At 46.2% G+C, this 11,824-nt stretch overlaps 1 protein-coding gene across 1 annotated transcript; it reads left to right on the top strand.

Annotated features, from left to right (window-relative positions):
• Positions 1 to 844: 844 nt before the first annotated feature.
• Positions 845 to 4,128, top strand: HSPB2 (heat shock protein family B (small) member 2). The gene is made up of 2 exons (XM_083714169.1): positions 845 to 1,040; positions 3,271 to 4,128. Exons 1-2 carry the CDS (start codon positions 947 to 949, stop codon positions 3,711 to 3,713), a joined length of 537 nt encoding a protein of 178 aa, XP_083570295.1. The 5' UTR covers positions 845 to 946; the 3' UTR covers positions 3,714 to 4,128.
• The last annotated feature ends 7,696 nt before the right edge of the window (positions 4,129 to 11,824 follow it).

Below are 11,824 nucleotides of genomic sequence, written 5' to 3'. Positions count from 1 at the left end.
GGTTCGAATCCCTGCAATGGGGTGAGCTCCCATTGCTCAGTCCCTGCTCCTGCCAACCTTGCAGTTCGAAAGCATGTCAAAGTGCAAGTAGATAAATAGGTACCGCTCCGGCGGGAAGGTAAACGGCATTTCCGTGCGCTGCTCTGGTTTGCCAGAAGCGGCTTAGTCATGCAGGCCACATGACCCGGAAGCTGTACGCCGGCTCCCTCGGCCAATAAAGCGAGATGAGTGCCACAACCCCAGAGTCGGCCATGACTGGACCTAATGGTCAGGGGTCCCTTTACCTTTATCTCCCAATGTATTTAAGCATTGCATTTGGGGATTGTGGCTGCTAAGGCTGTAACGACTTGGCAAAATGGTAAGTGCTTTTACCTAAAGCGGTCTGTAAAAGATACTCAGGTACTCCCTCCATAGTACATAGTTGTGGAGCAGCCACGCAGAATGCCTCTAGTCTAGTCATGCTGGGAGTTGACTAGGGCTGATGAGACTTTAGTCCAAAACTGCTGTAGGGCACCAGGTTGGGGAAGGCTGGTGGATGGACTCCGTGAGGGAGTCATGGAGAACACAGTGGAGCTGGAGGAGAGGACACTGCCTGTGGCTACAGCCAGCTCTTCATTTCATCCATGTCGCTTCCCATCCAGTTGTCCCACAACACGGCCTGCTTGGGAGAATCGCAAATTTCTGACATTTCTAACAGCTGCAACTGCGTTGTTAGAGGGCTGCACAGCGAAAAGATGCCTCTCGGGTGGAATGCAGCAAGGAGCTCTTTGGTCATCATTGGGGGCTTGGCGTTCCAGGGCCTGCCTATCTATTTTGGTCCATATTTTATCACTTGCTCCCCCACCCCATGGAATTTGCCCCAGGAAAACGTCGCAATCAGACTGCAGCCTTCACAAGGAGACACAGAAACAGGTAGTCAAAGAGGTCCATTCCTCCAGCGAAGACCATGGCAGAGCGCACTGTCCCTCACGCCTACCCCATGAGCGCGGAGTACGAGTTTGCCAACCCCAGCAAGATTTACGACCAGAACTTCGGAGAAGGTAAGAAAAATGACTGGCCAGTAGCGTTTCCCTTTGATTTGCACACAGTAGATTGCAAACAATCCAAGGTTGGTAATTCTAACTCAGCGATTGAGTTAGATTGAGTTAGACTGAGTTACAAATCCTATGGAATTGTGATTACGAAACAAAGAATAACACACATTTTGCAATTGTAGAAATGTTCTCGTGAGCTTGCACGGAAAGAGTGTTTGAAGCCCCCTTTTTACCACACTTTTGCCTCCCTGAACGCATGAACAAAGGCACAGTGGGGCACCAGTGTGTGGCACTGACTACCTTCCTCATGGGTCTGATGAGACTGAAGGTGCTTCCAAGTGAGTGTGTATTATAGGATTGCTGTTCTTCATGCATGTGAAATTTCTTGCAGTATCCAAACAGCATCGTTGCATGAAAATGCCACCCCATATTTCCTGCTGTTTAATCCAAATTTCCCCTTTCTTAGGAAAAACCTGTTCGCGATATCTCAGTGACCCATTTATAATATTAAAAACCCCATCTGGAAACAACCTCTCTATTGGAAACCTTTTAGGTTTTGTTTTTTAGATTATTCCTACAATCAGAACTGTTTCTCAGTGTGTTTCCCCCAAGTGCTGATAATCTGATTCTGTGCTTGTTTGCCCAGAAATAAGCTTTTCTGGGTTCAGTGGTACAGTGGATTGCGGTCTGAGATTATAGAAAACACAAATCAATCCTCTAAAAAGTGAGTTCATTCAATTCTTAATGTATAACGCAGTCAGATTGCAACTAAAGGCATTGCCATGCATTCACTGTGCTAAATAGAATTATAGAGGCATAGCTATAGACACACACTCTCTCTGTATCGCCTGGGATGATGAAACTATATATCCATATCCCCTGGGATGGGGAAACATATCTTGAAGCACATCTCCAAATCCTTAATATGTTTTAGTCCATTAATATTGTGGTCATTAAAATCAATATGTGCGCCCAAAGGTCAGCAACAGAATCAACCAACATAAAGGGATGCATGGGTTTGTTATACTGTAAGGCAAGGTTTTTTTTGGGCGGGGGGGGGGGGTTTAAAAGAAAAAACAAGCCAATATGTTACAACCAAGCTATTTGTAACCACACACAATGCAAAAGAGAGAGACAGCCTCCCAGGTGTAAAGGAGGAACAACCCATGAAGCTGAGACCATATGGGTCAATTGGCTTTACTTCTGTTTTGCAAGAAGTTAAAAAGACTTCCAGCTGGTGAGGGAGCCCTCTCAAAGCTGCTGGCAGCCGGGAACGAGATCCTTCTCTTTCTCCACACGGATCCAGGACATTTTATGGAACGTGGCTGGCACAGAGCAGCATGGAGGGGAACGATGCCAGCCAGAGATTATTTTTATTTTTTTGCAAACTCCGTTAAAACTGGTGAAAAGCTGAGCTGGTGGGTTGTGCACAAAGCCCGGCTGGAGTTGCAGTGGCTGTTAGAGGAGAAAGAATGCAGAAGGCAGCAGTAAACCATTCAGCGCTGAACAGAGCGAAAAGCTGCAAGCCCCCAGAGAGAAGCCGGTGGGATGACTGTGTTGCATAAAAGGGCTTTTGTTGTCTGTTCCAGACTGCAGTCGGCTGCCATGTGCTTCTCTTGCTTCTGGGCCTGGCAAAATGGCTGGGCAGGATCAGGCCTAGGGCAATGGTAGGTGATGATGCCTTTGGGTAGGGAAGAGAAGGCAAAGCAGGAGAGGAAGGCTCCAGTGTAAGGAGAGTGAGAATGCATAGAATCTGGGAAATAAATGAACCCTCCAAAAGAAATACATCAGGAACTCCAAAATGCTGAGTTTGCCAAGTTTCCTTAGCATGGCAGCTTATTGAACATATGGCTGGTTTATATGAGGCAAGCCTGCTCTTTTGCCACTCTTTGACCTGGATACTATGGACCTTTCTCAAAAAAGACCTTACTCTCCATCTCATGATGGCCGCACAGCTCACCATTGCAAGCTATCAGGGGGCTATGGAGAGCAACCTTTATTGTAAAGTTTGGTTGACGAAACTTTGGGGCCTGATTCCAATTAAGAAGTTGGCACTACAGCTATGTGTATGCAGGGGCAGTCAATGGACTGACCCTTTTACTTCTACATAAGTAAACAATGCACTAAGAACACATACCTTGCTTTGGCACTGAACCTAAATCCGCTTCTATTATTCTTATTATTTTAATTGTACTCAAGTGTGGCATAATCTGTAATTGTCCATTCTCCCTTTTAGGTGTTTCCCCAGGGGAAATCCTGTCCCCCACATTGTACCATGGCTACTACATTAGACCTCGGATTAATAAGCAGCTGGACCGAGGGATCTCAGAGGTCAACCTCAACGACCACAAATTCCAAGTGTTCCTCGACGTTTGTCAGTTCACGCCAGATGAGATTGCTGTCCGCACAGTGGACAATCTCCTGGAGGTGACAGCTCAGCACCCACAGAAGGCAGATCGGCATGGTTTCATATCCCGGGAGTTCACCAGGACCTATATCCTCCCTCTTGATGTTGACCCTCTGTTGGTCAAAGCTACCGTGACCCATGATGGCATCCTGAGTATAGAAGCTCCGCGGACAGGAAAGGAGGTGAAGGCCAAAATCAATGAGGTGAAAATAACACACCAAGAACAGCCAGCAACTGAAGGAAAGGGCTGTGAGGAGAAACCACAGCCCTAAAACATCCCTCAGCAATGTCCTCTCCCACATTGAACATGCCCCCTTCAACATGCACACATTTCACTGGATGTCAGGATTGGACAGCTGATTTGGGGAAGGGGGCTTTGTGGGGTCCTGTATCTTTTTCTCATCCTTTAAATGAGGCAGCCGTTTTGTGTTATGCCACGCACCCGCGGCAGCCATTTTTTTATGCCATGCCCCCAGGGCAGCCATTTTGTGGCTGGTGTCCATGGCACTTGCTCAAAATATTCCAAACATGCCCACTGGCAGAAAAAATTTGGCAAAAGCCCCTGTCCTATTGTATGCCTACTGACTTGGATCAACATTTTTTCTCTCTGTGTGTGTTTGAACTGTTAAGCCTCATGCTCTGAATGTATAAATTGGTTTTTTAAAAAATAAATAATCCTGAGAATTATATGCTTGTGGACCTCTGTACCTCACTAATACTCTTTCAAGACTCTGAGAGGCAAGAAGATAGGATGTTCATTTGACCAATCAGAAGGGAGCGGAGCGCCTGGCGGGCATTCTGGTCAATCTGATTGGGCTGAGCTGCTCCCATTGGTTCTGCCAGCAGCAGCAGCAGCCAACAATTGCTCGAGTTGTCACGGCAACAAGGGTACTGCCACTCATTGCAATGGGTTAGTTTTGCCTATTTGGTCCATGGAGCTCAAGTTAGTGGGATTCTGAAAAAAGAAGCTGGCGACAGTGTGGCAGTGCCAATGTTGATACAGCCCCCTTCATGCGTGTGAGCTCCCACCATGCCCCAAATTATGAGGCATATGTTAGCAGATTGGGCAAGCACACAAGCCACCTCAACCTCTTCCCGCTATGGTGAGATGAATTGTGTTCCTATTTCAACGGCAGCACAGTAATTATTCCTGAGTTTTAGGAATACTGTAGAAGCAAGGGCCCATCCATACCTCAACTTGATGTGGATTGTGAACCCCTTGCGCATCCTTTAATTCTCCCCCTGTTCATGCAGCATTCTCTTCTAACTCCCGCTGTCCCAGACTTTCTCCTCCCTAAATCCAGAGATTCCCTATGCAATCAATATAGCTATTTTGGATTTTCAAATCACAGGGATTTAGGGAAGAGAAAGTGTGGGACATTAGTAGTTGGAGGAAAACACTGCACAAACGAGGGGGAATTAAAAGAGGCACGAGGGGTTCACAGTCCACATTAAGACGAGGTATGGACTGCCTCTAAGTTACCATATGCAAATTGGCACCCTCTTTTCTTGGAGATTTGTATCCCCTTTTCTGCTGGTGCATTAACTGGCTGCTCCAGCTGGGTGTGTTGGCTACTGAACTCATGTGTTTGCTTTTTTGTGTGCCATGAGAATAAGGCATTAATAAAACCACAACTGAAAGGAGGCACATGTGTGCTTTATCCAGTGAAGCATGCCATTCTGAAAGCTCATAAAAATAAACAAAGGTGGTGGTGGGGGGGGGGAGAACCGAAGTTTGTAATGCTTACTATTCCTCATGACTAAAACATTTCTCCTGCGCAAACAAGCTTACCAGCTCTATTGACTTTTACTTCCACAACACACCTTAGAGGCAGCTGATTGTTAACCGAGGGCCATAAGCAGGTAATTTGCAATGCAGGTGACCTCAGGGTACACACTGGGAGTAGGCCCATCGTATTGATGTGAAAAAGCAGGGACATGGATATAAGAAGCTTGATAAGTTAACAGGGTTTAGACTGCAGTCCTGTACCCGCTTATCAGGGAGTATGTCTCACTGAACTGAGCGATACTTCCGAGTAATTATGTAGAATGTTATAATGACTGCTTACAGAGCACCAGCATTTTATGGCATGACGTCAGCAGTGCAGTGGCAAATTCAGAAGTGCAGAGTCCCTTCTTAGTAGTCACAGCCATGGCCACTTTCAGTCACACCCTCCTAAAATTATGCAGCATTCTAAGATTATGCAATCTTATAATGACCCAATAATGATAAATCGGGTCCTCCCTTAAAGAGGGCACGTATTGCGGTGAGACCTGGAAACCGACACCCTGTGTTGTGGGTGGGTACAAATGGTCAGCCACAACACCCGATTGGTAGGTCCCTCGTAGCTGGGTGCAATCTGGCCAATGGGACGCAGTCCAAGCGGTTTGAGGGACCGATTTATACCCATGCACGTGACCCAGAGCTTCCTCTTTTGGCATGTGCATTCGGAGCACCCGCCCACCTCTCCCTACTTTTAGGGCTTTGCGCTTGACCTTGCTATGTCGTCATGTGTCTTCTGTTGTTGGGACAGGGGCACGGCAGGAATTTTCCCCACTTGGCTGATTGGCTGTTGCCATTTGGGTTTCGCCTGCCGCGTCACAACTTGTAAGGTTGCGGATAGGCTCTGGTTCAGGTGATAGGGATGGGAGAACGCTCTCGCCATCCCTATGTGAAGGCTATTCCGTTAAAGGAATCCAGGGACTCAGTGGTTTGGTCAACCTCTGAGAGGGGGTTATGCCCGTGCCTGAGTCCAGGGGGACATTTGGGTGGTGGAGATAACCTGTTCCAGGCTTTCCGCTTATCCAGGTGTTCACCCTTGGCTGACCTATGCTGGAACCCTGGGTCAGCGCTACCTGCATGGCAGGGAGCTAGTTGAACCAGAGCCTATGCAACCAGTCACTTTCTGTAATCAATAAAGTTGTGACCTAAATTCTGCCAAAAACCGAAACTAAAATTTGAGACAAGTTTGAATTTATTTAGGGGGTAGGTTTCTGGGTCTGAACACGCAAATAGGGGTGCATTGCAATGGCGAGTGCCGATCTTCTTTCGGAGTATTTTAATTTGTGTTTTCCTTGAAGTTCCTTTGTATGTAACAGAACTTGCACACCAGTCTCTTGAAATGGAGGTACCTTGTGTGTTCATTGTGTCTAAATGCTAAGGTTTGGAACATACTAAACAACTCCCCCTTGGTGTTTTCCTCTTGCGCCTTTTCCAGAGTGACCCTAGCAGCCAGTCATCAGTGGCTGACTCTTCTCTTTTCACTCTGACTGACTCCAATCAGCGCTAAAGGTGAGAAGGCTTCTTAGTGGCTAAAAAAACCTTTCTTTTCATGCTGAGTGTGGGGCTCTAGGATGCTGGGGACAGAGACCTACTGCATATACAAAAAGGTGTGTTTTTTTGGTCCCTTAAACCAACACAGATCCCTGCCCAAGAAAACTTAGTTTTCTATATTTCAGCAGAAGGGGCGACTGCAAAAGATGGAGAGAGGAGAAGGTATCAGGAAAAGCAAATGAATCTTCATGCAAATTTGGCTACAATATCTCAAAAGGTGTCTGAATGCATAGTGAACATACATACTTCCTAAAATATATCATTGGGGGGTTATCATTAAAATTGTAATGACCTGAAAAAATGCCAAGTGCTTGTCAGCCATCCCCAGGGTTCCTTGGCAAGAAGAAGAAAAACTATTCAGGATAAAGTTTCCTTCTTATTGAGCATCCCATTAGGCAGAGGGAGGCAGCTGGCTTGAGCAGCTGATTGTGGGTGCTGCCAAAGGACAGCAAATCGCTACTTATTTTATTCTTGTAGGGGTTTTTTAATGCCCAGTGAAAGAGAGAGGGCTTTGAGGATCCCAAATTAACTTGGGTGCTATGCACCTTCCCAGAGGTGTGGAAGATAAACCTTTTTTTTTTTTTTTTTGTACCTTCTCAGCAAAGACGGGAGAGAAATTCAATCCAATTCACATTTAACAACCCTACCAAATGCGCACTTTCCGAAATAATATGTGAACCGAAACACAGGCATCTAAGATCTAGAGGTCTTAGTAGAGCAAAATATTAATATGAGTCAACAGTGTGATGCAGCAGCCAAAAAAGCAAATGTTATTCCATGCTGCATTAACAGAAGTTTGGTGTCTAAATCCAGGGAAGCCATAGCACCGCTCTGTTCTGCCTTGGTCAGACCACACCTGGAGGAGTACTGTCTCCAGTTTTGGGCACCGCAATTTAAGAAGGTTGTTGACAAGCTGGAACGTGTGCAAGCAATATGATCAAGGGTCTGGAAAGCCTTATGGTGCACAGTTGAGGGAGTTTATTTATTTATCTATTTTATTCCATTTGTCTACTGCTTTTCATCCAAACATCACAGGGTGGTTCACAACATAAAAAGTTATGTTTAGCTTGGAAAAGAGGAGACTGAGGGGAGATATAATAGCTATCTTCACATATCTCAAGGGCTGTCACCTGGATGATGGAGCAAGCTTATTTTCTGCTGCTCTGGAGGGTAGGACCCGAACCAATGGATTCATGTTACAAGAAAGGAGATTCCAACTAAATATCAGGGATAACTTTCTGACAGTAAAAGCCATTCAACAGTGGAACAGACTCCCTCAGAAGGTGGTGGACTCTCCTTCATTGGAGGTTTTTACACAGAGGTTGGATGGCCATCTGTCATGGATACTTAGTTGAGATTCTTGTAGTGGGTTGGACTAGATGACCCTTGGGGTCCTTCCAAGTCTACAATTCTGCGATTCTATGATGTTTAGAAAGTCATGCTGCTCCAGATTTTGCAATGCAGTTCCCTGGCCAAGTAAGGTGTACAAAAATGCATATACTAGGGTAATTTTTGCATTAAAATGCATATATTAAACAACATGCAAGAATGCATGATATTAGGCAAATTTGCTTTGGAAGAATATCTATGGTAAACTAGCCTAAGAAACAGGAACTGGCCTCTGATCATCCAGTGAGTTTGGCAGCAGCCAAGCTTTTGTACTCGAGTCCTACTTGTGCGTTTCTCATACGCATCCAGTTAATCATGGAGAGAAACGGATGCCAAATGTGCCTTTGGTCCATAGCTGTCAACATACAGATTTGAAAATAAGGGACCAGCAGCCTCGAAAATAAGGGATTAGAAGCCAAAATAAGGGATTTTCCAAGCACAGGTATGTTCAACTCCGAGCCAAAGGCAGAAAGCCCAGCCAGCAGCCAAACGAAGCCTCAAGCCTCAAGGAAAACCACCGCTGGGAAGTGCTGAGCAAAGGCGAGACCCCAGGCACCACAACCGATTTGATCAGCACAAGGCATGCAAGCTCTACCCCCAGTCATTCTTAGACTTCTTATTGGGTGAGCATCGCAGCCAAGCAACACAGTTGGAGCCTCCCTCCTCCCTGGCCGGCAAGGAGGGAGAGGAGCTGCTTCCTTTGAAACCCGGGAAATTTAAGGGACATCATCAATAAGGGACAGCAGCGGGACATGGCGCTGGGATAAGGGACTGTCCCACCAAATAAGGGGCACTTGACAGCTATGCTTTGGTCTGATACAGCAGGCCTCTTCTTACATTTGCAAAACTCAATAATTCTGACTTTTCATCCTCTTTTTCTCTGCCCTGTGCTGGACTGGTGGACTTCAGGATGCCACTCTGCAGAGCTGGGCAGTATTCCCTTCTTCCAGCCAGTGCTCAATTCCTTCGTTACAGAAACAGATTATTGATCGTGTCAGTAGTGGTGGAGGAGAAATTTGACTTTGTTTACATTTCAATGAGAAACTACCTAATTCCACACCTCTTGAGCCAATGTGTGAACCAAAACACAACCATCCTTCAATATCTGCAGTTCTCTGTATTTTTGCAACACAGCTATCCAACCAAACAGTGCATAAAAATGCATATAATGGGAGGGGGGATGCACCTTAAAAATGTATATATTAGTCACAAAATAGCATGCAAAATGTGCATATTGCTAAACAAGAAACTACAAAAATACATTTGGTGGGAGAAAATTGCACTAAAACGGTGATGAATTTTCATGAGGATTTTTAAAAAAACAAATTGCAAATTGCTGCAGAAATGTGGAGAGCTGGATTTAAGATTGGAATAATAACATTCTGGTTTGCCCATCCCTACATTTCAGGCCCCAAAGAAGTGGGTCTTGGTTTTGGCCCATCTACTGCAGGGAATTACAGGCCCAGATTTTTGCCAGCAAAGCATAATCCACCCCCCCCCACCCCACTGCCCCACATTGCATTGTTAAGCCTGGGCGCTGAGACCCAGACTCCCTTTTGTGCCCGCAGACACGTTATGAAAAGGGAATGTGGACTGGCAGCCAAGGATTGGCTGGCAGGGGTGGTGTTTTTGATGCTTCTCTGTTTCCCCAGAGGAGCTAAAAAAAAACCCTGAGCAAACTGAGCACATGTCCAGAGAGGGGCTTAAAGGAGCAGGCGTGCAAACCCAGAGTTTGTGTTATTTTTGGGTCTCAGCGCAGGGCTAAGAGAACTCAATAGACGGTCTGGAAATCAAAACAGATTCAGGGACTGTGCTCGTATTAGCAAAGGCCTAGTGTTTCTGGGGAGGTGGTTTGTTCAGGGTTACTGTACGGTACTTGTTTGCACTATGAATATAGTCGTGGAAGCCACTAAAACGATCAGACCCTCTGGATGCTTCTATATGAGCTGCTTATTGAAGATTCATTCTGATTGGTTCACAGAGAGATTAGACAATGTTGGTTATTTAATGAGCATTCATTCTAATTTGTTTGGGGGGGGGGTTAGATGATGATGCGTCAAAGCAAGTGTTACTGCTTCTCCTGGTATGCCCCGCGGAGGATCTTAAGGTCCACAAATGACAAGATTTTGGAGGACCCAGGTCGCAAGGTGGTTAGACTGGTCTCAACTAGGTCCAGGGCCTTTTCAGTACTGGCCCCGACTTGATGGAACGCTCTGTCACAAGAGACTAGGGCCCTGCGGGACTTGACATCTTTCCGCAGGGCCTGCAAGATGGAGCTGTTCCGCCTCGCCTCTGGTTTGGACTTAGTCTGACCCTTATGTTTCCCTCTCCTTATGGTCTTGATTTATCGGCTACTTTTAAAATGAGGCTGCATTTCAAATTGCATTTTAACCTGTATTTTAAATTGGTCCCCCTCCCCCAATATGTTTTTACTGTGATTTTATTGGTGTTAGCGCCCTGGGCAGGGTATAAATAATTGTTGTTGTTGTTGTTGTTGTTGTTGTTGTTGTTGTTGTTGTTCACACTTTCCACAATCAGCATCTGGTTGGTGACTGTGAAAACAGGATACTGGAGGAGCCAGGCTTTTGGACTGATCCTGTAGGGCTCTTATGATTCCCATCACCTGTCACCTGATCTTTTCAAATGGAGGTTGACCTTGGGCCCTTCTACATGCCAAGCATGAGCTCTCTCACTCCGCTATGGTCCACTTCTTGGCCACAGGGTTGCCACCTAACCCTAGTTCTGCTGGGGATCTCAATGAGCAGAATATCTCCTCTTCCTTTATCCCTTGCTGTCTTCTGCAGATGCAAGATGATGGAGAAGAGCAGAGAGAGCTACGTATACCCTGTTTTTGTTTCAAAACTTCCTGAGTCTAGTTTTTGGAATTCCCTTGCCCAAAAGCTGCAGATAGCATGTTCGGGGATGGCAAAGGCCACCTGTAGAACTGCTGTCGCTTTTACAGCTGCAGGAGGCTCAGGAACATAAAAGTAAAGAATACACACTAGCCCCCCCTCCTATAAATTAGCCACACACTCATCATCATATCATGGTGTGGTGGGAAAGAAGGGAGGTTGTTGGCAGAGGCAAATTTAGGGGAGCGTGACTGGTTCACCCACACTGCGCACCGTACAACAGAAAGCGAGAAGTGGGGGCTCTGAATTTTGGTGTTGCACCAATTTTACTGCTGGAATTTTAAAGCCTAAAGTCTACCACTGATGTCCGGCCAGTGAGTCAGGCTCATGATCTTCAGGTGGGTATTTTTTGGAGCAAAATGTTGCATGAGAATAAGACAAGCCTGCAACCACAGGCAAGTCGGCTCCTCACCCCACTGGAAGTTTGGAAATATTTTTCAAAATCAAAATCTGTGCATCCGTCCATATGGATATGATTCCTTCTGCTTGTGCCTGCCAGATTTCTCACCCAAAGTTTCAGCTCTTACGGTGGCGGAGAGCTGAATGTCCTGGGCACGATGCTCTGAGCGGATGTGAGGAGCCCAAAAGCCATTGTGCATCTAACTCCTATAACTCAAGCTGCCACACACTCCAAAGCCAGCCAGGCACAGAGTCAAGGGGGAGAAGCAGACCAGCTGGGAGAGGAGCAGCGACAGCGGCAGACGCTGCCTTCGGGAGATCTTCTGTCCAGTAGATGGCACACACAGCT

Source organism: Podarcis gaigeae (assembly GCF_964106915.1).
Source record: "Podarcis gaigeae genome assembly, chromosome: 15".
Lineage (NCBI taxonomy): Eukaryota > Metazoa > Chordata > Lepidosauria > Squamata > Lacertidae > Podarcis > Podarcis gaigeae.
The sequence above is the reverse complement of the archived record's forward strand: the minus strand, read 5'-3'. Positions and strand labels throughout refer to the sequence as shown.